General features: G+C 43.1%; 2 protein-coding genes and 1 long non-coding RNA gene across 8 annotated transcripts in view; 1 reads left to right on the top strand and 2 right to left on the bottom strand.

Annotated features, from left to right (window-relative positions):
* Positions 1-4,616: 4,616 nt before the first annotated feature.
* LOC129861360 (uncharacterized) lies at positions 4,617-7,380 on the bottom strand. Of its 2 annotated transcripts, none has more exons than XM_055932740.1 (2): positions 7,061-7,380; positions 4,617-7,030 (listed from the first exon to the last, which is right to left on the bottom strand). In XM_055932740.1, exons 1-2 carry the CDS (start codon positions 7,334-7,336, stop codon positions 6,347-6,349), a joined length of 960 nt encoding a protein of 319 aa, XP_055788715.1. In that variant the 5' UTR covers positions 7,337-7,380; the 3' UTR covers positions 4,617-6,346. The 2 variants fall into 2 exon arrangements, with proteins under 2 accessions (XP_055788715.1, XP_055788716.1); XM_055932741.1 differs by having other exon boundaries at positions 7,091-7,380.
* A 269-nt stretch (positions 7,381-7,649) lies between these two features.
* Positions 7,650-25,240, bottom strand: part of LOC129861358 (transcription factor E3-like) — a 60,234-nt gene continuing 42,643 nt past the window's right edge. For 3 of the 5 annotated variants that reach the window (XM_055932735.1, XM_055932734.1, XM_055932739.1), the window contains exons 7-10: positions 24,877-24,933; positions 24,678-24,753; positions 21,783-21,951; positions 7,650-12,859 (exon numbers count right to left, since the gene is read on the bottom strand). In XM_055932735.1, the coding sequence (XP_055788710.1) occupies positions 12,401-12,859; positions 21,783-21,951; positions 24,678-24,753; positions 24,877-24,933 (761 nt within the window). In that variant the 3' untranslated portion in view covers positions 7,650-12,400. The remainder of the gene's footprint in view (positions 12,860-21,782; positions 21,952-24,677; positions 24,754-24,876; positions 24,934-25,240) is intronic. The other 2 variants (XM_055932736.1, XM_055932738.1) reach the window with 1 other exon arrangement.
* Positions 18,789-19,328, top strand: LOC129861359 (uncharacterized). The gene is made up of 3 exons (XR_008760567.1): positions 18,789-18,916; positions 18,952-19,155; positions 19,191-19,328. It is a non-coding gene; the product is annotated as an uncharacterized LOC129861359 (long non-coding RNA).

Raw genomic sequence — 25,240 nt, 5'->3', positions numbered from 1 at the left:
GTGATATGTGGTTGTCCCACCTAGCTATCTGAATATACTAACTACTGTGATATGTGGTTGTCCCACCTAGCTATGTTAAGATGAATATACTAACTACTGTAATATGTGGTTGTCCCACCTAGCTATGTTAAGATGAATATACTAACTACTGTAATATGCGGTTGTCCCACCTAGCTATCTGAATATACTAACTACTGTGATATGTGGTTGTCTCACCTAGCTATCTGAATATACTAACTACTGTGATATGGGGTTGTCTCACCTAGCTATCTGAAGATGAATATACTAACTACTGTGATATGTGGTTGTCCCACCTAGCTATCTGAATATACTAACTACTGTGATATGTGGTTGTCCCACCTAGCTATCTGAATATACTAACTACTGTGATATGTGGTTGTCCCACCTAGCTATCTGAATATACTAACTACTGTGATATGTGGTTGTCCCACCTAGCTATCTGAATATACTAACTACTGTGATATGTGGTTGTCCCACCTAGCTATGTTAAGATGAATATACTAACTACTGTAATATGTGGTTGTCCCACCTAGCTATGTTAAGATGAATATACTAACTACTGTAATATGCGGTTGTCCCACCTAGCTATCTGAATATACTAACTACTGTGATATGTGGTTGTCTCACCTAGCTATCTGAATATACTAACTACTGTGATATGGGGTTGTCTCACCTAGCTATCTGAAGATGAATATACTAACTACTGTGATATGTGGTTGTCCCACCTAGCTATCTGAATATACTAACTACTGTGATATGTGGTTGTCCCACCTAGCTATCTGAATATACTAACTACTGTGATATGTGGTTGTCCCACCTAGCTATCTGAATATACTAACTACTGTGATATGTGGTTGTCCCACCTAGCTATCTGAATATACTAACTACTGTGATATGTGGTTGTCCCACCTAGCTATGTTAAGATGAATATACTAACTACTGTAATATGTGGTTGTCCCACCTAGCTATGTTAAGATGAATATACTAACTACTGTAATATGCGGTTGTCCCACCTAGCTATCTGAATATACTAACTACTGTGATATGTGGTTGTCTCACCTAGCTATCTGAATATACTAACTACTGTAATATGTGGTTGTCCCACCTAGCTATCTGAATATACTAACTACTGTGATATGTGGTTGTCCCACCTAGCTATCTGAAGATGAATATACTAACTACTGTGATATGTGGTTGTCCCACCTAGCTATCTGAAGATGAATGCACTGACTGTAAGTCGCTCTGGATAAAAGCATCCACTAAATTACTAAAACGTTTGTTTTACATACAGATATCATATTACTGAATTACATTTTATCAAATGTTATATTGATGTCACAATCGTATCATTTGTACAGTTACATTTGACTGTGTAAAACCTAGCAGTACTACTTATTTCTCTGAGAGTTAGGCGGATATATAGAATTTTGCATTGATTTGTCTCTCGGGAAAATGAAACCATCCAATTGATAGATTTTAAACAAATACATGTCTATCATTAACCATCCAACCCCATGCCACATTTAGATAGTAAAAAAAACACACCAATCTCTTTCATAATTTCTTTAAACAGTAAACGATAATTTACTAATATTTCTGAAAACGGATATACAGAGCCTTCAGAAAGTAGTCATACCCCTTGACTTATTCCACATTATGTCGTGTTACAGCCTGAATTGGAAATGGATCCAATATGATTTGTCTCTCACCCATCTACACACAATACCCCATAATGACAAAGTGAATTCATGTTTTTAGACATTTTTGCAAATGTATTGGAAATGAAATACAGAAATATCTCATTTACATAAGTGTTCACAACCCTGAGTCAATACTCGAGTGTTGCTTCAGCAGTAACGTGTTTTTGCTTGTTGTTTTTTTTCTTTAAGCAATGGCTTTTTTCTGGCCACTCTTCTTCCGTAGTAAAGCCCAGCTCTGTGGAGTGTACGGCTTAAAGTGGTCCTATGGACAGATATTCCAATCTCCGCTGTCTCCTTCAGGGTTATCTTTGGTCTCTTTGTTGCCTCTCTGATTAATGCCCCCCTTGATTTGTTTTGGTGCCATATTCTTTCAATGTTTTAACAATGGATTTAAATGGTGCTCTGTGGGATGTTCAAAGTTTCTGATATGTTTTTATAACCCAACCCTGATCTGTACTTCTCCACAACTTCGTCCCTGACCTGTTTGGAGAGCTCCTTGGTCTTCATGGTGCCACTTGCTTAGTGGTGTTGCAGACTCTGGGGCCTTTCAGAACAGGTGTATATATACTGAGATCATGTGACAGATCATGTGACACTTAGATTGCACACAGGTAGACTTTATTTAACTAATTATGTGACTTCTGAAGGTAATTGGTTGCACCAGATCTTATTTAGGGGCTTCATAGCAAAGGGGGTGAATACATATGCACGCACCACTTTCCAATTTTTTAGAATTTTTTGAAACAAGTATATATATTTTTTTCATTTCACCAATTTGGACTATTTTGTTTATGTCCATTACATGACATCCAAATAAGTCAATTTAAATTTCAGGTTGTAACACAACAAAATAGGAAAAACGCCAAAGGGGGATGAATACTTTTGCAAGGCACTGTATTCATTTTGTATCCAATGCATCCAATTCAATACTAGTTATTTAACAAATATAAAACCAGGCTATCTTGAACATTGGTATCATTTAACAATACGCACAGGTGTGATGTGTATGAATTATTCACAGTGCAAGCCTACTCATTGGAAAAGAAACACCAACTCTAATACAATATCAGCTTCACTGTGAAACACCACTATTCTGACCATTAATTGTTCTTAAACAGTCAGTAAAATAGCGATCTCAAAAAAAATCTTAGCGTGTATATCATGCATGCAAGGTTACCTGTCATATCCACGTCGATGGAGCAGCAGACCAAGCAAATACGTGAGAGGAGGACCCCTGTACCGTAGGATCATTATTCTGGTCGCTGTCAACTATATTCGGAAACAGTTTTCTGAGGATATCGATTATGTTATTTGTTTACCTTGTTATTCGTGTCAGATATTACCATTTTGGGATCGTTGTTCACTGAATTGCTAGCATTAGTTGCTAACGCTGCTACAATGGAATGGTGAGGAGGAGCTCCGTGGACGGGACCAAATCAAATCAAATGTATTTATAAAGCCCTTCTTACATCAGCTGATGTCAAAGTGCTGTACAGAAACCCAGCCTAAAACCCCAAACAGCAAGCAATGCAGGTGTAGAAGCACAGATCATTGGGACGCCACTATCCTAAACCCTAACCTTAACTATTTATACTAATAACGTCAACAAATATGACCGTCAGTTTAAAAAAGGTTAAAGGTACAAGATTAGACGTATCTGTCTGTGTTGGCAAAATCATTATATATTCCGTCCAGCCAAGCGGGGGAGGCTGCCCGTTGTCACGGTTCCAAGACTAGTCAGAAACGTCCAGCTAAATGCAACGCTGGAGGGCCTCAAAACTGACCTTGGATCCGCGTTAAGTAGCACTGATATCCTTCACCACCGTTGTCTTACGACGCGACAAGATAGCTCGAACCAGTGATGACTATTCAACAAAACAATAAATCATTTCAACGTTTATTTTTCGGGTAAATGTCTTAGTTACGTGATTTTATAACTAGTTAGGGAGTTTAAGTTGAGGATGCAGTATTTATGACGTTTGATGAAAGCCAGCAAGTTGTAGCCAGGGAAAAACAGGCGCTGGTTGCACATGCGCACTAGGCTAATTCAGTACAGATTGTAGTTTTTATGCGCTGAGATCAGGAGGTGGTTGCGAAAAGTTTGATTAAACAATTCAGAGACTGAAACGAATACATCAGATGACAAATATTTAAGGAGAGTAAATCAACGTACATTCCGGAAATCAGCTGTAACTGTCAATTGTAAAACAAAGCTTAAAATGATGTTTGATTGAACGTGAATCCAGAAAATGAATGGTGAAGTCGTTTCCCGGACACGGTAGACTTCTCCTCCTCACCACTACTTCGTGGAAGGTGAATGTGTTGTTACGTGATGCTGCCTTCGAATCCCGTTCCCAAATGGCAGTAACCTAGCATTAGCATGTGCCTTTAGAGGAAGACGGACAGCAACCTTTGGATTGGTTAAATAATACCAGTATGCTACACCAACATGTGTTTCCATTCAAACAAAGTGTCAAAACCGATTGCCCAGCACTCACTGGGTGTGAACTCATGCTGCTCACAGCTGAAGTGTGCTGCTCAGACCACTTGTACAACAGTTCACAATGCTCTATCTAGCATGCCGTGAAAAGACTTGATGGTGTGAGGTCGGTTGGTTTGCAGAGCCTTCTCGAAGTCATAGCCCCGTTGGGTACGGTACTGCATATAGCCTACAAAACACCGCTTCCATCTGCCCGTTTGGGCTGCGATTATACATTTTAAATAGTTATTCGAATCCTCCTGCTGTAGGATTATTTTTATCCTGCGACGAAAATGGGTCATATTAGGATCCGACATCTGTAGTGCATTATTTTTGACCAGAGTAGTGCAGTACATGAAGAATAGGGGATCCAATGAGGGTAACGACATCAGGAAGAAAAAAAAACTAAACAGCTGTTCGGGTTTTTATAAAATGTTTTATCATTATTTAACAAAGATGATTATTAAAAATGAACCAATCATAAGTATGTTTCTTAGTTTTCTAAAGAGGTGAAAGAAAACAATATGTAAAACTTACGACTACATGCAATGTGCCAATGTTGTTGACGAGGAGTAAACATCCCTTTCATAATCCCATTTCTACAGAGAGTGACTTGTGTATCCTGATCTGATGTATCCTGATGAAGACCAATCATCGACAGTGGCTGGAGGGATTTTTGATAAACATAACACTTAACTGGTTTCCCTGTGTCTGATTATTGCTGTACACCTACAGTACAACCAAACATATCACATTGACAAAGTGAAATGTGTCAAATTAAATAACTTGGAAAACAAATTATAACAAGACTGTATTTTCACTGGATTTTTGTTTTGCTTTGAAAAGCAAAAAAAAATACCTGATATGGAGAAGCCGTAAGACTGATTATATTTGTCATGATTGAGTGACATTGAACCGAGACAGATTTATATACACCGAGTATACAAAACATGAACACTTGCTCTTTCCTTGACAGACTGACCAGGTGAATCCAGGTGAAAGCTATGATCCCTTATTGATGTTACTTGTAAAATGTAGACGAAGTGGAGGAGACATGTTAAAGAAGGATTTTTAAGCCTTGAGAAAATTGAGACATGAATTGCGTATGTGTACCATTCAGAGGGTGAATGGGAAAGACAAAAGATTGAAATTCCTTTGAACGGGGTACGGTAGTAGATGCCAGGCACACCGGCTTGTCAAGAACTGCAACGCTGCTGGGTTTTTCACGCTCAACAGTTTCCCCCTGTGTATCAAGAATGGACCACCACCCAAAAAGGACATCCAGCCAACTTGACACAACTGTGGGAAGCATTGGAGTCAACATGGACCAGCGTCCCTGTGGAACGCTTTCGACACCTTGTAGAGTCCCATGCCCCCTGACGAATTGAGGCTGTTCTGAGGACAAACGGGGTACAAAGCAATGTTAGGAAGGTGTTCTTAATGTTTGCTATAATCCGTGTACATCTCAGCCAAATCTTCCATAGTTTGCTACTGAGTGTTCGCCAGTAGGACACGTGTAGAGAGGGAAGACATGGACTATGTCTCAAATGACACACAATCTGCCATAAACCTGAAATACAGAACCTGTTTTGTGCTAACATTCCACTTCTTGTATACTCGTGTAATCGCACCCCCTCCCCCACAAAAGGAGTGTTAAGGAGAGGAATGTTAGCTCAAAACTGACTGGATTTCTCCAGGCTAAATCTCCCACAGGGCTCTGGTCAAAAGTAGGGCACTATATAGGGAATAGGGTTCTATATGGCTCTGGTCAAAAGTAGGGCACTATATATAGGGAATAGGGTTCTATATGGCTCTGACCTAAAGTAGGGCACTATATAGGGAATAGGGTTCTATATGGCTCTGGTCAAAAGTAGGGCACTATATATAGGGAATAGGGTTCTATATGGCTCTGGTCAAAAGTAGTGCACCATATAGGGAATAGGGTTCTATATGGCTCTGGTCAAAAGTAGTGCACCATATAGGGAATAGGGTTCTATATGGCTCTGGTCAAAAGTAGTGCACCATATAGGGAATAGGGTTCCATTTGGGACGTATCCATGTAGTCATATCCTCACAAAATCGCTGAAAGACTGTATTGAGCTGCTAGCCAATCACTGAACAGTAAAAGTGACCAGGGAAAAACGGACTACTGCTGAATGGCTATTGGCTTCTGCATCGCTCTACCAGGGGAGATATAAACCTGCATCGCTCTACCAGGGGAGATATAAACCTGCATCGCTCTACCAGGGGAGATATAAACCTGCATCGCTCTACCAGGGGAGATATAAACCTGCATCGCTCTACCAGGGGAGATATAAACCTGCATCGCTCTACCAGAGGAGGTATAAACCTGCATCGCTCTACCAGAGGAGATATAAACCTGCATCGCTCTACCAGAGGAGATATAAACCTGCATCGCTCTACCAGGGGAGATATAAACCTGCATCGCTCTACCAGGGGAGATATAAACCTGCATCGCTCTACCAGGGGAGATATAAACCTGCATCGCTCTACCAGAGGAGGTATAAACCTGCATCGCTCTACCAGAGGAGATATAAACCTGCATCGCTCTACCAGAGGAGGTATAAACCTGCATCGCTCTACCAGAGGAGGTATAAACCTGCATCGCTCTACCAGAGGAGATATAAACCTGCATCGCTCTACCAGGGGAGATATAAACCTGCATCGCTCTACCAGGGGAGATATAAACCTGCATCGCTCTACCAGGGGAGATATAAACCTGCATCGCTCTACCAGGGGAGATATAAACCTGCATCGCTCTACCAGGGGAGATATAAACCTGCATCGCTCTACCAGGGGAGATATAAACCTGCATCGCTCTACCAGAGGAGATATAAACCCGCATCGCTCTACCAGGACAGATATAAACCCGCATCGCTCTACCAGGACAGATATAAACCCGCATCGCTCTACCAGGACAGATATAAACCCGCATCGCTCTACCAGGACAGATATAAACCCGCATCGCTCTACCAGGACAGGTATAAACCCGCATCGCTCTACCAGGGGAGGTATAAACCCGCATCGCTCTACCAGGGGAGGTATAATCCCGCATCGCTCTACCAGAGGAGATAGAAACCTGCATCGCTCTACCAGGGGAGATATAAACCTGCATCGCTCTACCAGAGGAGATTGGTAGAGCGATGCAGGTTTCTATCTCCTCTGGTAGAGCGATGCAGGTTTCTATCTCCTCTGGTAGAGCGATGCAGGTTTCTGAGGAGATAGAAACCTGCATCGCTCTACCAGAGGAGATATAAACCTGCATCGCTCTACCAGAGGAGATATAAACCTGCATCGCTCTACCAGAGGAGATATAAACCTGCATCGCTCTACCAGAGGAGATATAAACCTGCATATTAGACTTAATCAGACATAGAATCGCCTCAGTTGAAATGAGCAGCATTTACGCATGAAACACACACACACCCTCAGAGTCACATATATTTAAAAGAGAAAATGATTAAAATAAAGTATATATTTCATTAAAAAAACAAAACTAATTAAGTCCAAATATATGTAATGTTTTTACATAATATATGGCATATAATGTGTACATTACACAGAAAATATTTGTTAATAAATGTATTGTTCCAGAACATGATGCTATAATCGAGTTATTATATACCATTTCTATTTACATACATACATACATACATAAAGTAAACACAATACAGATTTAATATGCATATGGCAGAACCTAAACGTCAGTTATAAAACATATTATTCACCATCATTCCCTAATGCTTAATCCATATACTGTATCTTACAGGGCTGTAATAAGTGACTATAGTCAATTCTACTCAACCACCTACATATTGCTTTTCTATGAAAATAAGTGACAAGAGTAAAGTGTGCACAGTAGTCAGTGACCATCCAGCCCGTGGGTTATATATATATATATAGATACAGAGATGAGTCATCTATCTAACTCTATGGTGTCACCATGGGTTCAGTCAGTCTGTTTTTTATATATATATAACAGACTGACTGAACCCATGGTGAAACCATAGAGTTAGATAGATGACTCATCTCTGTATCTGTGTCATTCCGGGTTATATCTATCAAGAGTCCTCTAACTCTATGGGTGAAACGCCGTCATATGAGGTTGGAAACAGACTAAATTAAACAAACATAAAACGATGTTAAGTATCTGTCATAGTATGAATGAATGTAAAAGATGCAAAAAACTAAATGTAAGAATAGGAAGCATAGAAATAGTGCACATAGAACATATCTACCGCTTCTTAGACTTGCTTTCAACGAGCATGACAGATCTATATTTCTATGTGAATTTGGTCAAGTGGCCCAAAAAGTGACATATTGCAGCTTTAATCCATTTTTTTTTTTTTTAAATGTCGCATCGCATTCTGTGAGTTAAAAAAAAATTGTATTCCTGAATTCCTGAACTGAATTGACCCAGGCAGGAACACAGAGAGGCAGGAACACAGAGAGGCAGGAACACAAAGAGGCAGGAACACAAAGAGGCAGGAACACAGAGAGGCAGGAACACAGAGAGGCAGGAACACAGAGAGGCAGGAACACAGAGAGGCAGGAACACAGAGAGGCAGGAACACAGAGAGGCAGGAACACAAAGAGGCAGGAACACAGAGAGGCAGGAACACAGAGAGGCAGGAACACAGAGAGGCAGGAACACAGAGAGGCAGGAACACAGAGAGGCAGGAACACAGAGAGGCAGGAACAGAGAGGCAGGAACACAGAGAGGCAGGAACACAGAGAGGCAGGAACACAGAGAGGCAGGAACACAGAGAGGCAGGAACACAGAGAGGCAGGAACACAGAGAGGCAGGAACACAGAGGCAGGAACACAGAGGCAGGAACACAGAGGCAGGAACACAGAGGCAGGAACACAGAGAGGCAGGAACACAGAGAGGCAGGAACACAGAGAGGCAGGAACACAGAGAGGCAGGAACACAGAGAGGCAGGAACACAGAGAGGCAGGAACACAGAGAGGCAGGAACACAGAGGCAGGAACACAGAGGCAGGAACACAGAGGCAGGAACACAGAGGCAGGAACACAGAGTGATAAAACCTTGTAGATAAAGTTGAGAGCCACTATTAACGGTCCTGCTATTGAGGACTATAGAACAATATGCCGCCAACAAAACACAGTATTGTAACCGTTTAGCCTACGGTACGGCTGGCTGCTCAACCGCGTTTTCCTGAGTGACTCTTGACACACTTTAATAGCATACCAACACACACCGTTCAACTGGATTATACAACATGTTTACCAATAAAAGGTGCTTCACTTTAATCGTTATAAAATGGCACCCTATGAGAGAATCCTGTTCATTTACTACAGCTCTGCGTTCAACACCATTGTCCCTTCCAGGCTTGTCACCCAGCTCAGGACTCTGGGTCTGAACACTTTCCTCTGCAACTTGATCCTGGACTTCCTGACGAGCCGATCCCAGGTGGTGAGTGGTAGGCAACATCATCTCCGCTATGCTGACTCTCAACATGGGGGGGGGGGACCCACACGGGTGTGTGCTTAGTCCCCTCCTGTACTCCCTGTTCACCCACGACTGCGTGGCCAGGGCACGACTCCAACGATGAGTCAGCCTACAGGGAGGTCAGAGACCTGACAGTGTGGTGCCGGAACAACATCCTCTCCCTGAGTGTCAGTAAGACCAAGGAGCAGATCGTGGGATTACAGGAAACAAGAACGCCCCCCCATCCACATCGACAGGGGCGGCACTGGAGCAGGTAGACAGCTTCATATTCCTCGGTATTTAAATCATTAAAAGACTTAAAATGGTCCAAAACACACACGCACAGTCGTGAAGAAGGCGCGACAGTACCTCTTCCCCTACGTGGCATGGCAATAGCACCGCCCTCGATCGCACGGCTCTACAGAGGGTGGTGAGGACAGCCCAGTACATCACTGGGGCCGAGCTCCCTGCCATCCAGGACCTCTATACCAGAGGGTGGTGAGGACAGCCCAGTACATCACTGGGGCCGAGCTCCCTGCCATCCAGGACCTCTATATCAGAGGGTGGTGAGGACAGCCCAGTACATCACTGGGACCGAGCTCCCTGCCATCCAGGACCTCTACATCAGACGGTTTGAAAAGAAAGGCCCGGAAAATCATCAAAGACCTCAACCATTCAAGCCACAGACTCTTTTTCTCTGCCACTGCACGGCAAGAGGTACCGGTGCATCAGATCTGACACCAACAGGCTCTGGAACAGCTTCTATCAATACTATACTACTGAGAAATAGGTACACTAAATAGCTACACTAAATAGCTAACTAAATAGCTACACTAAATAGCTAACTAAATAGCTACACTAAATATATAGCTACACTAAATAGCTAACTAAATAGCTACACTAAATAGCTACACTAAATAAATAGCTACACTAAATAGCTAACTAAATAAATAGCTACACTAAATAGCTACACTAAATAGCTAAGTAAATAGCTACACTAACTAAATAGCTACACTAAATAGCTAACTAAATAGCTACACTAAATAGCTACACTAAATAGCTACACTAAATAGCTACACTAAATAGCTACACTAAATAGCCACCGTGCTTCTACACCTGCATTGCTTGCTGTTTGGGGTTTTAGTCTGGGTTTCTGTACAGCACTTCGAGATATTAGCTGATGTACGAAGGGCTATATAAAATAAACTTGATTGATTGATTGACTAAATAGCTACATTAAATAGCTAACTAAATAGCTAACTAAATAGCTACATTAAATAGCTACATTAAATAGCTAACTAAATAGCTAACTAAATAGCTAACTAAATAGCTAACTAAATAGCTAACTAAATAGCTACATTAAATAGCTACATTAAATAGCTAACTAAATAGCTAACTAAATAGCTAACGAAATAGCTAACTAAATAGCTAACTAAATAGCTACACGGATTGAGTTTACCCTTTTATTTCAGTCTCTATGCACAATGTCACAAGGCCCTGTTTAGTCTACACACTGTCACTCCAACACATAATATGCACATACACTTATACTGACTCTACACACCCACATACAAGCTGCCACTACTCTGTTTATATCCTGTTGCCTAGTCACCTTACCCCTATATATATCTACCTCCATCACTCCAGTATCCCTGTTCCCTTCCCCCTATACATATCTACCTCCATCACTCCAGTATCCCTGTCCCCTTCTCCCTATACATATCTACCTCCATCACTCCAGTATCCCTGTCCCCTTCCCCCTATACATATCTACCTCCATCACTCCAGTATCCCTGTCCCCTTCTCCCTATACATATCTACCTCCATCACTCCAGTATCCCTGTCCCCTTCTCCCTATATATATCTACCTCCATCACTCCAGTATCCCTGTTCCCTTCCCCCTATACATATCTACCTCCATCACTCCAGTATCCCTGTTCCCTTCCCCCTATATATCTACCTCTATCATAATTACTATTCACAGAACTATAAAATAAAATAAAAAATAGGCTGGTATCTAAGACACGTGTATCTTTACATGTATGTTGATCTTTTAATGCTACAGAACAGCTCCACAGATCTATTCTATTTCGTTGTTTTTTCTCTTACAAGCATGGAGATCAAAAATATTTGGAGTGCTGCAATGGATTCCGTCATCGCCACAGGGATCAGGAATTCTTTCTAGAAATTCTTTTCTAGAACAAACTAAAATTAGGGTTGCAAAAAAATTCCCTTCAAACTTTCCCAAAATTCCCGTGTTTTTTTCTTCCAGAAATCCCAGTTGGAAGATTCGTAGAACCAGAAGACAATAAGCAGTGAATCCTGAACCCCTCTTCTGCTGAATCCCCCCAAAAAACGACTCTCCAGTCACTCCTGTAAATCTGAAAGGACGGGGGATTGATATAAACACTCTGGTATGATTCTACTGGCTGGAATGATTTGTCATGATTACTATTTTCCAAATCTCTCAGATTTACATTAACTGTCTAAGGGTATAGGGTTTAGTCTAGGGTGTAGGGTCTAGGAGTTGGTTTGGGACTCAGCCCAGTCACTGGTCTTCCTCCATGCTGATTATGTTCCTGCCTAGCAGTGTAGGGTCTAGGGTGTAAGGGCTATGGATTAGGATCTAGAGTCCCTTTATATCAGTCACAAGTCTTCCTTCATGCTGAATCTGTTCCTGCCTAGCAGTGTAGGGGCTAGAGTGTAAGGGTCTAGGGTTTATAACAGTCACAAATCTTCCTCCATGCTGAAGCTGCTCCTGCGACTAGAGGTCTTGGAGACTCCTGGGGAGACGGAGGAGAGCAGGGGGTCTCTGCCCCCAACAGAGGACATCCCCAGCCCCCTGTCGTCCATCAGGATGTCCCCCAGACCCATGTCCGGCAGCAGGGAGGCGTGGAAGGCTGCGGCCGACGGGTCATCCAGGTCAGAGAAGCTCAGAGAGTCCAGATCCAAGGGACTGCCCATAGTCATCAGACCAACCGGAGAGGCCGAGGGGGGTGGAGACAGGAAGGAGGGGGAGGCAGCCTGGAGGCCTTGGCCACCACTCAGGGAGAGGAGGGTCCTGGAGAGGGCGTCGCCCGTGCTGGGGTCCAGGGACTGTGATAGGCTTAGGTGTGAGGAGGAGCTGCCTTGGGAGGAAGAGGCGGGGGTGGAGAGGCCGTGGAGGCGGGCCTGCATCTCAAGCTCCTGTGGAGAGAAACAACAGACAAAAATAGTCAACACTAAAACTATTGGCGTTAAGCCTAAAAACAGCCCTTAGATATGGTTATTAATGCACAGGTACTCATGCCTTATTACCTTATTGCTTAATTATAGTACAGTAGAAATAGTAGAGGCCCTGGAACACTGCCCTGGGGAACGCCAGATTATTTTTATTTTTTTGTCTGCATCATTTCCAATCCCCCATATTTTTTTGGGTAAATATATATATCCATTCACGTATGCATACATATACACATATATACATACACATACCTATATAGACATACATACTTTTTTAAAGAGTATACCTTTATTATTATTCCCCGCAAACCCTACCACCGATACCCCAATTGGAGTAAACTGATAAACATTTCTGTTTTTACCTTCAATTTATACATCTTATACACATTTTACAGACACAGTCTACTTTATAATAGTTCTCTCTTGTTTGTTCTTAGTCCTTCCTAAGGAACGCCAGAGTTGATTGATTTTTCCCTGAGACAATTTACCATTTACCTTCCAAAGAGATATGAAAGGGTCTCCCGACCCTTTCCCTTCCAGTCTCCCGACCCTTTTCCCTCCCAGTCTCCCGACCCTTTCCCTCCCAGTCTCCCGACCCCTTCTCTCCCAGTCTCCCGACCCTTTTCCCTCCCAGTCTCCCGACCCTTTTCCCTCCCAGTCTCCCGACCCTTTTCCCTCCCAGTCTCCCGACCCTTTTCCCTCCCAGTCTCCCGACCCTTTTCCCTCCCAGTCTCCCGACCCTTTTCCCTCCCAGTCTCCCGACCCTTTTCCCTCCCAGTCTCCCGACCCCTTCTCTCCCAGTCTCCCGACCCCTTCTCTCCCAGTCTCCCGACCCTTTTCCTCCCAGTCTCCCGACCCTTTCCCTCCCAGTCTCCCGAACATAATAGCCCTTTCCCTCCAAGTCTCCCGACCCTTTCCCTCACAGTCTCCCGACCCTTTCCCTCCCAGTCTCCCGAACATAATAGCCCTTTCCCTCCAAGTCTCCCGACCCTTTCCCTCACAGTCTCCCGACCCTTTCCCTACCAGTCTCCCGATCCGAACACTTCCCTCCCAGTCTCCCGACCCTTTCCCTCCCAGTCTCCCGAACATAATAGCCCTTTCCCTCCAAGTCTCCCGACCCTTTCCCTCACAGTCTCCCGACCCTTTCCCTCCCAGTCTCCCGAACATAATAGCCCTTTCCCTCCAAGTCTCCCGACCCTTTCCCTACCAGTCTCCCGACCCTTTCCCTCACAGTCTCCCGACCCTTTCCCTCCCAGTCTCCCGATCCGAACACTTCCCTCCCAGTCTCCCGATCCGAACACTTCCCTACCAGTCTCCCGATCCGAACACTTCCCTCCCAGTCTACCTAGGTGTGAGTGTTACCTGTATACGTTGCAGTAGGTTACTGTCAGTTGTACCTGTATACGTAGGTTACTATCAGTAGTACCTGTATACGTAGGTTACTATCAGTAGTACCTGTATAGGTAGCAGTAGGTTACTGTCAGTATTACCTGTATAGGTAGCAGTAGGTTACTGTCAGTATTACCTGTATAGGTAGCAGTAGGTTACTGTCAGTATTACCTGTATAGGTAGCAGTAGGTTACTGTCAGTATTACCTGTATAGGTAGCAGTAGGTTACTGTCAGTATTACCTGTATAGGTAGCAGTAGGTTACTGTCAGTAGTACCTGTATAGGTAGCAGTAGGTTACTGTCAGTATTACCTGTATAGGTAGCAGTAGGTTACTGTCAGTATTACCTGTATAGGTAGCAGTAGGTTACTGTCAGTAGTACCTGTATAGGTAGCAGTAGGTTACTGTCAGTATTACCTGTATAGGTAGCAGTAGGTTACTGTCAGTAGTACCTGTATAGGTAGCAGTAGGTTACTGTCAGTATTACCTGTATAGGTAGCAGTAGGTTACTGTCAGTATTACCTGTATAGGTAGCAGTAGGTTACTGTCAGTATTACCTGTATAGGTAGCAGTAGGTTACTGTCAGTATTACCTGTATAGGTAGCAGTAGGTTACTGTCAGTATTACCTGTATAGGTAGCAGTAGGTTACTGTCAGTATTACCTGTATAGGTAGCAGTAGGTTACTGTCAGTAGTACCTGTATAGGTAGCAGTAGGTTACTGTCAGTAGTACCTGTATAGGTAGCAGTAGGTTACTGTCAGTAGTACCTGTATAGGTAGCAGTAGGTTACTGTCAGTAGTACCTGTATAGGTAGCAGTAGGTTACTGTCAGTATTACCTGTATAGGTAGCAGTAGGTTACTGTCAGTATTACCTGTATAGGTAGCAGTAGGTTACTGTCAGTATTACCTGTATAGGTAGGTTACTGTCAGTATTACCTGTATAGGTAGCAGTAGGTTACTGTCAGTATTACCTGTATAGGTAGCAGTAGGTTACTGTCAGTATTACCTGTATAGGTAGCAGTAGGTTACTGTCAGTATTACCTGTATAGGTAGCAGTAGGTTACTGTCAGTAGTACCTGTATAGGTAGCAGTAGGTTACTGTCAGTAGTACCTGTATAGGTAGCAGTAGGTTACTGTCAGTATTACCTGTATAGGTAGGTTACTGTCAGTAGTACCTGTATAGGTAGGTTACTGTCAGTAGTACCTGTATAGGTAGCAGTAGGTTACTGTCAGTAGTACCTGTATAGGTAGCAGTAGGTTACTGTCAGTAGTACCTGTATAGGTAGCAGTAGGTTACTGTCAGTATTACCTGTATAGGTAGCAGTAGGTTACTGTCAGTATTACCTGTATAGGTAGCAGTAGGTTACTGTCAGTAGTACCTGTATAGGTAGCAGTAGGTTACTGTCAGTATTACCTGTATAGGTAGCAGTAGGTTACTGTCAGTATTACCTGTATAGGTAGGTTACTGTCAGTATTACCTGTATAGGTAGCAGTAGGTTACTGTCAGTAGTACCTGTATAGGTAGCAGTAGGTTACTGTCAGTATTACCTGTATAGGTAGCAGTAGGTTACTGTCAGTATTACCTGTATAGGTAGGTTACTGTCAGTATTACCTGTATAGGTAGGTTACTGTCAGTATTACCTGTATAGGTAGCAGTAGGTTACTGTCAGTATTACCTGTATAGGTAGCAGTAGGTTACTGTCAGTATTACCTGTATAGGTAGGTTACTGTCAGTAGTACCTGTATAGGTAGCAGTAGGTTACTGTCAGTATTACCTGTATAGGTAGCAGTAGGTTACTGTCAGTATTACCTGTATAGGTAGCAGTAGGTTACTGTCAGTATTACCTGTATAGGTAGCAGTAGGTTACTGTCAGTATTACCTGTATAGGTAGCAGTAGGTTACTGTCAGTATTACCTGTATAGGTAGCAGTAGGTTACTGTCAGTATTACCTGTATAGGTAGCAGTAGGTTACTGTCAGTATTACCTGTATAGGTAGCAGTAGGTTACTGTCAGTATTACCTGTATAGGTAGCAGTAGGTTACTGTCAGTATTACCTGTATAGGTAGCAGTAGGTTACTGTCAGTATTACCTGTATAGGTAGCAGTAGGTTACTGTCAGTAGTACCTGTATAGGTAGCAGTAGGTTACTGTCAGTAGTACCTGTATAGGTAGCAGTAGGTTACTGTCAGTATTACCTGTATAGGTAGCAGTAGGTTACTGTCAGTATTACCTGTATAGGTAGGTTACTGTCAGTATTACCTGTATAGGTAGGTTACTGTCAGTATTACCTGTATAGGTAGCAGTAGGTTACTGTCAGTAGAACCTGTATAGGTAGCAGTAGGTTACTGTCAGTATTACCTGTATAGGTAGGTTACTGTCAGTATTACCTGTATAGGTAGCAGTAGGTTACTGTCAGTAGTACCTGTATAGGTAGCAGTAGGTTACTGTCAGTATTACCTGTATAGGTAGCAGTAGGTTACTGTCAGTATTACCTGTATAGGTAGCAGTAGGTTACTGTCAGTATTACCTGTATAGGTAGCAGTAGGTTACTATCAGTAGTACCTGTATAGGTAGCAGTAGGTTACTGTCAGTATTACCTGTATAGGTAGCAGTAGGTTACTATCAGTAGTACCTGTATAGGTAGCAGTAGGTTACTATCAGTAGTACCTGTATAGGTAGCAGTAGGTTACTATCAGTAGTACCTGTATAGGTAGCAGTAGGTTACTGTCAGTATTACCTGTATAGGTAGCAGTAGGTTACTGTCAGTATTACCTGTATAGGTAGCAGTAGGTTACTATCAGTAGTACCTGTATAGGTAGCAGTAGGTTACTGTCAGTATTACCTGTATAGGTAGCAGTAGGTTACTGTCAGTATTACCTGTATAGGTAGCAGTAGGTTACTGTCAGTATTACCTGTATAGGTAGGTTACTGTCAGTATTACCTGTATAGGTAGGTTACTGTCAGTATTACCTGTATAGGTAGGTTACTGTCAGTAGTACCTGTATAGGTAGCAGTAGGTTACTGTCAGTATTACCTGTATAGGTAGGTTACTGTCAGTATTACCTGTATAGGTAGGTTACTATCAGTAGTACCTGTATAGGTAGGTTACTGTCAGTAGTACCTGTATAGGTAGCAGTAGGTTACTGTCAGTAGTACCTGTATAGGTAGCAGTAGGTTACTGTCAGTAGTACCTGTATAGGTAGCAGTAGGTTACTGTCAGTATTACCTGTATAGGTAGCAGTAGGTTACTGTCAGTATTACCTGTATAGGTAGCAGTAGGTTACTGTCAGTATTACCTGTATAGGTAGCAGTAGGTTACTGTCAGTATTACCTGTATAGGTAGCAGTAGGTTACTGTCAGTATTACCTGTATAGGTAGGTTACTGTCAGTAGTACCTGTATAGGTAGCAGTAGGTTACTGTCAGTAGTACCTGTATAGGTAGCAGTAGGTTACTGTCAGTATTACCTGTTTAGGTAGCAGTAGGTTACTGTCAGTATTACCTGTATAGGTAGGTTACTGTCAGTATTACCTGTATAGGTAGGTTACTGTCAGTATTACCTGTATAGGTAGCAGTAGGTTACTGTCAGTATTACCTGTATAGGTAGCAGTAGGTTACTGTCAGTATTACCTGTATAGGTAGCAGTAGGTTACTGTCAGTATTACCTGTATAGGTAGCAGTAGGTTACTGTCAGTATTACCTGTATAGGTAGCAGTAGGTTACTGTCAGTATTACCTGTATAGGTAGCAGTAGGTTACTGTCAGTATTACCTGTATAGGTAGCAGTAGGTTACTGTCAGTATTACCTGTATAGGTAGGTTACTGTCAGTATTACCTGTATAGGTAGCAGTAGGTTACTGTCAGTATTACCTGTATAGGTAGCAGTAGGTTACTGTCAGTATTACATGTATAGGTAGGTTACTGTTAGTATTACCTGTATAGGTAGCAGTAGGTTACTGTCAGTAGTACCTGTATAGGTAGCAGTAGGTTACTGTCAGTATTACCTGTATAGGTAGCAGTAGGTTACTGTCAGTATTACCTGTATAGGTAGCAGTAGGTTACTGTCAGTATTACCTGTATAGGTAGCAGTAGGTTACTGTCAGTAGTACCTGTATAGGTAGCAGTAGGTTACTGTCAGTATTACCTGTATAGGTAGCAGTAGGTTACTGTCAGTAGTACCTGTATAGGTAGCAGTAGGTTACTGTCAGTAGTACCTGTATAGGTAGCAGTAGGTTACTGTCAGTAGTACCTGTATAGGTAGCAGTAGGTTACTGTCAGTATTACCTGTATAGGTAGCAGTAGGTTACTGTCAGTAGTACCTGTATAGGTAGCAGTAGGTTACTGTCAGTAGTACCTGTATAGGTAGCAGTAGGTTACTGTCAGTATTACCTGTATAGGTAGCAGTAGGTTACTGTCAGTAGTACCTGTATAGGTAGCAGTAGGTTACTGTCAGTAGTACCTGTATAGGTAGGTTACTGTCAGTATTACCTGTATAGGTAGCAGTAGGTTACTGTCAGTATTACCTGTATAGGTAGCAGTAGGTTACTGTCAGTAGTACCTGTATAGGTAGCAGTAGGTTACTGTCAGTATTACCTGTATAGGTAGCAGTAGGTTACTGTCAGTAGTACCTGTATAGGTAGCAGTAGGTTACTGTCAGTATTACCTGTATAGGTAGGTTACTGTCAGTATTACCTGTATAGGTAGCAGTAGGTTACTGTCAGTAGTACCTGTATAGGTAGCAGTAGGTTACTGTCAGTATTACCTGTATAGGTAGCAGTAGGTTACTGTCAGTAGTACCTGTATAGGTAGCAGTAGGTTACTGTCAGTATTACCTGTATAGGTAGCAGTAGGTTACTGTCAGTAGTACCTGTATAGGTAGCAGTAGGTTACTGTCAGTATTACCTGTATAGGTAGGTTACTGTCAGTATTACCTGTATAGGTAGCAGTAGGTTACTGTCAGTATTACCTGTATAGGTAGCAGTAGGTTACTGTCAGTAGTACCTGTATAGGTAGCAGTAGGTTACTGTCAGTATTACCTGTATAGGTAGCAGTAGGTTACTGTCAGTATTACCTGTATAGGTAGCAGTAGGTTACTGTCAGTAGTACCTGTATAGGTAGCAGTAGGTTACTGTCAGTATTACCTGTATAGGTAGCAGTAGGTTACTGTCAGTATTACCTGTATAGGTAGCAGTAGGTTACTGTCAGAATTACCTGTATAGGTAGCAGTAGGTTACTGTCAGTATTACCTGTATAGGTAGCAGTAGGTTACTGTCAGTAGTACCTGTATAGGTAGCAGTAGGTTACTGTCAGTATTACCTGTATAGGTAGCAGTAGGTTACTGTCAGTATTACCTGTATAGGTAGCAGTAGGTTACTGTCAGTATTACCTGTATAGGTAGCAGTAGGTTACTGTCAGTATTACCTGTATAGGTAGCAGTAGGTTACTGTCAGTAGTACCTGTATAGGTAGCAGTAGGTTACTGTCAGTATTACCTGTATAGGTAGCAGTAGGTTACTATCAGTAGTACCTGTATAGGTAGCAGTAGGTTACTGTCAGTATTACCTGTATAGGTAGCAGTAGGTTACTGTCAGTATTACCTGTATAGGTAGCAGTAGGTTACTGTCAGTATTACCTGTATAGGTAGCAGTAGGTTACTGTCAGTATTACCTGTATAGGTAGCAGTAGGTTACTGTCAGTATTACCTGTATAGGTAGGTTACTGTCAGTATTACCTGTATAGGTAGCAGTAGGTTACTGTCAGTATTACCTGTATAGGTAGCAGTAGGTTACTGTCAGTATTACCTGTATAGGTAGGTTACTGTCAGTATTACCTGTATAGGTAGCAGTAGGTTACTGTCAGTATTACCTGTATAGGTAGGTTACTGTCAGTATTACCTGTATAGGTAGCAGTAGGTTACTATCAGTAGTACCTGTATAGGTAGCAGTAGGTTACTGTCAGTAGTACCTGTATAGGTAGCAGTAGGTTACTGTCAGTATTACCTGTATAGGTAGCAATAGGTTACTGTCAGTAGTACCTGTATAGGTAGCAGTAGGTTACTGTCAGTAGTACCTGTATAGGTAGCAGTAGGTTACTGTCAGTATTACCTGTATAGGTAGGTTACTGTCAGTAGTACCTGTATAGGTAGCAGTAGGTTACTGTCAGTAGTACCTGTATAGGTAGCAGTAGGTTACTGTCAGTATTACCTGTATAGGTAGCAGTAGGTTACTGTCAGTATTACCTGTATAGGTAGCAGTAGGTTACTGTCAGTAGTACCTGTATAGGTAGCAGTAGGTTACTGTCAGTATTACCTGTATAGGTAGCAGTAGGTTACTGTCAGTATTACCTGTATAGGTAGCAGTAGGTTACTGTCAGTAGTACCTGTATAGGTAGGTTACTGTCAGTATTACCTGTATAGGTAGCAGTAGGTTACTGTCAGTATTACCTGTATAGGTAGCAGTAGGTTACTGTCAGTATTACCTGTATAGGTAGCAGTAGGTTACTGTCAGTATTACCTGTATACGTAGCAGTAGGTTACTGTCAGTATTACCTGTATAGGTAGCAGTAGGTTACTGTCAGTAGTACCTGTATAGGTAGGTTACTGTCAGTAGTACCTGTATAGGTAGCAGTAGGTTACTGTCAGTATTACCTGTATAGGTAGCAGTAGGTTACTGTCAGTATTACCTGTATAGGTAGCAGTAGGTTACTGTCAGTAGTACCTGTATAGGTAGGTTACTGTCAGTATTACCTGTATAGGTAGCAGTAGGTTACTGTCAGTATTACCTGTATAGGTAGGTTACTGTCAGTATTACCTGTATAGGTAGCAGTAGGTTACTGTCAGTATTACCTGTATAGGTAGCAGTAGGTTACTGTCAGTATTACCTGTATAGGTAGCAGTAGGTTACTGTCAGTATTACCTGTATAGGTAGCAGTAGGTTACTGTCAGTATTACCTGTATAGGTAGCAGTAGGTTACTGTCAGTATTACCTGTATAGGTAGCAGTAGGTTACTGTCAGTATTACCTGTATAGGTAGCAGTAGGTTACTGTCAGTAGTACCTGTATAGGTAGCAGTAGGTTACTGTCAGTATTACCTGTATAGGTAGCAGTAGGTTACTGTCAGTATTACCTGTATAGGTAGCAGTAGGTTACTGTCAGTATTACCTGTATAGGTAGCAGTAGGTTACTGTCAGTATTACCTGTATAGGTAGCAGTAGGTTACTGTCAGTATTACCTGTATAGGTAGCAGTAGGTTACTGTCAGTAGTACCTGTATAGGTAGCAGTAGGTTACTGTCAGTATTACCTGTATAGGTAGCAGTAGGTTACTGTCAGTATTACCTGTATAGGTAGCAGTAGGTTACTGTCAGTAGTACCTGTATAGGTAGGTTACTGTCAGTATTACCTGTATAGGTAGCAGTAGGTTACTGTCAGTATTACCTGTATAGGTAGCAGTAGGTTACTGTCAGTATTACCTGTATAGGTAGCAGTAGGTTACTGTCAGTATTACCTGTATACGTAGCAGTAGGTTACGGTTGCTGTGCTCCAGTTTCCTCTGTCTGGTCTCCACCTCCTTGGCTCTCTGCTGCTCCTTCTGCAGCCTCCTGATGTAGTCCACAGACGCCTTCAGGATGGTGCCCTTGTTCCAACGCGTCTCCCTGTCTCCGTAGCAGGGGGATCAGTGAGGAGAAAGGAACAGCGAGGTGATTAAATATGAATAGTAGCAGGGGGGATCAGTGAGGAGAAAGGAACAGCGAGGTGATTAAATATGAATAGTAGCAGGGGGGATCAGTGAGGAGAAAGGAACAGCAGCATGATTAGATACTATGTTGTAGCAGGGGGGGGTCAGTGAGGAGAAAGGAACAGCAGCATGATTAGATACTATGTTGTAGCAGGGGGGGTCAGTGAGGAGAAAGGAACAGCAGCATGATTAGATACTATGTTGTAGCGGGGGGGGGTCAGTGAGGAGAAAGGAACAGCAGCATGATTAGATACTATGTTGTAGCAGGGGGGGGTCAGTGAGGAGAAAGGAACAGCAGCATGATTAGATACCATGTTGTAGCAGGGGGGGTCAGTGAGGAGAAAGGAACAGAAGCATGATTAGATACTATGTTGTAGCAGGGGGGGTCAGTGAGGAGAAAGGAACAGCGAGGTGATTAGATACTATGTTGTAGCAGGGGGGGGGGGGGGGGGTCAGTGAGGAGAAAGGAACAGCAGCATGATTAGATACTATGTTGTAGCAGGGGGGGTCAGTGAGGAGAAAGGAACAGCAGCATGATTAGATACCATGTTGTAGCAGGGGGGGTCAGTGAGGAGAAAGGAACAGCAGCATGATTAGATACTATGTTGTAGCAGGGGGGGTCAGTGAGGAGAAAGGAACAGCAGCATGATTAGATACTATGTTGTAGCAGGGGGGGTCAGTGAGGAGAAAGGAACAGCAGCATGATTAGATACTATGTTGTAGCAGGGGGGGTCAGTGAGGAGAAAGGAACAGCGAGGTGATTAGATACCATGTTGTAGCAGGGGGGGTCAGTGAGGGGAAAGGAACAGCAGCATGATTAGATACCATGTTGTAGCAGGGGGGGGGGGGGCAGTGAGGAGAAAGGAACAGCAGGATGATTAGATACTATGTTGTAGCAGGGGGGGTCAGTGAGGAGAAAGGAACAGCAGGATGATTAGATACTATGTTGTAGCAGGGGGGGTCAGTGAGGAGAAAGGAACAATGAGATGGTGAAATACACTGCTCCAAAAAATAAAGGGAACACTTAAACAACACAATGTAACTCCAAGTCATTCACACATCTGTGAAATCAAACTGTCCACTTAGGAAGCAACACTGATTGACAATAAATTTCACATGCTGTTGTGCAAATGGAATAGACAACAGGTGGAAATTATAGGCAATTAGCAAGACACCCCCAATAAAGGAGTGATTCTGCAGGTGGTGACCACAGACCACTTCTCAGTTCCAATGCTTCCTGGCTGATGTTTTGGTCACTTTTGAATGCTGGCGGTGCTTTCACTCTAGTGGTAGCATGAGACGGAGTCTACAACCCACACAAGTGGCTCAGGTAGTGCAGTTCATCCAGGATGGCACATCAATGCGAGCTGTGGCAAAAAGGTTTGCTGTGTCTGTCAGCGTAGTGTCCAGAGCATGCAGGCGCTACCAGGAGACAGGCCAGTACATCAGGAGATGTGGAGGAGGCCGTAGGAGGGCAACAACCCAGCAGCAGGACCGCTACCTCCGCCTTTGTGCAAGGAGGTGCACTGCCAGAGCCCTGCAAAATGACCTCCAGCAGGCCACAAATGTGCATGTGTCTGCTCAAACGGTCAGAAACAGACTCCATGAGGGTGGTATGAGGGCCCGACGTCCACAGGTGGGGGTTGTGCTTACAGCCCAACACCGTGCAGGACGTTTGGCATTTGCCAGAGAACACCAAGAAGACAGGTTCACACTGAGCACATGTGACAGACATGACAGAGTCTGGAGACGCCGTGGAGAACGTTCTGCTGCCTGCAACATCCTCCAGCATGACCGGTTTGGCAGTGGGTCAGTCATGGTGTGGGGTGGCATTTCTTTGGGGGGGGCCGCACAGCCCTCCATGTGCTCGCCAGAGGTAGCCTGACTGCCATTAGGTACCGAGATGAGATCCTCAGACCCCTTGTGATCCTCAGACCCCTTGTGAGATCATATGCTGGTGCGGTTGGCCCTGGGTTCCTCCTAATGCAAGACAATGCTAGACCTCATGTGGCTGGAGTGTGTCAGCAGTTCCTGCAAGAGGAAGTGAAATGAAATGAAGGCATTGATGCTATGGACTGGCCCGCCCGTTCCCCAGACCTGAATCCAATTGAGCACATCTGGGACATCATGTCTCGCTCCATCCACCAACGCCACGTTGCACCACAGACTGTCCAGGAGTTGGCGGATGCTTTTGTCCAGGTCTGGGAGGAGATCCCTCAGGAGACCATCCGCCACCTCATCAGGAGCATGCCCAGGCGTTGTAGGGAGGTCATACAGGCACGTGGAGGCCACACACTCTACTGAGCCTCATTTTGACTTGTTTTAAGGACAATACATCAAAGTTGGATCAGCCTGTAGTGTGGTTTTCCACTTTAATTTTGAGTGTGACTCCAAATCCAGACCTCCATGGGATGATAAATTTGATTTCCATTGATCATTTTTGTGTGATTTTGTTGTCATCACATTCAACTATGTAAAGAAAAAAGTATTTAATAAGAATATTTCATTCATTCAGATCTAGGATGTGTTATTTTAGTGTTCCCTTTATTTTTTTGAGCAGTGTATATACAGTAGCAGTGGGCGGGGGGGGGGGGGTCAGTGAGGAGAAAGGAACAGCAGGATGATTAAATATATACAGTAGCAGTGGGAGGAGGGGGTACTCACGGGTCACTCGACTTGGGGATGAGAGCTCCCAGTTCCTTGATGCGATCGTTGATATTGAACCTCCTGCGTCTCTCAACTAGGAAGTAACATGTCAACATCGTCACCAAGGTGCTCACCAACTGTTAAACCCTAATACAAAAGTACATTTAAAGTATAGGTATCCCATTGTGGTATCCAAGTATTTAAAATCTATACTCACTCTGATTATGATTGTCCTTTTTCTGTCGCTCCTTCATCATAGCTTTAACCTCCACCTCTACAAGACACAATTTCAAAATCAACATTTAGCGCTACGATATCAGTATATTGCAGGGGGGGGGGGGGGTTGCTAAAGACCGCTTGAAACGTCAATAAAAACACCAGATTTAAAAACAGTATGTTCAACAAGTTATTAGACTATAGTTCCAAGTTATATGCCGCAGAGATTTTACTCGGTGAGATGAAATTGTGAAACAGGGAAGAGGGAATAAGTGAGCAGGGTTCTACGTGAGGGGCTAAGGCAAGGCTTTGTAATGAGGAACAGGGTGTGACTGTCTGACTGGACAGGGGAAGTTGGGGGTGAG

The sequence above is a fragment of the Salvelinus fontinalis genome, chromosome 8 (genome assembly GCF_029448725.1).
Source record: "Salvelinus fontinalis isolate EN_2023a chromosome 8, ASM2944872v1, whole genome shotgun sequence".
Lineage (NCBI taxonomy): Eukaryota > Metazoa > Chordata > Actinopteri > Salmoniformes > Salmonidae > Salvelinus > Salvelinus fontinalis.
The sequence above is the reverse complement of the archived record's forward strand: the minus strand, read 5'-3'. Positions and strand labels throughout refer to the sequence as shown.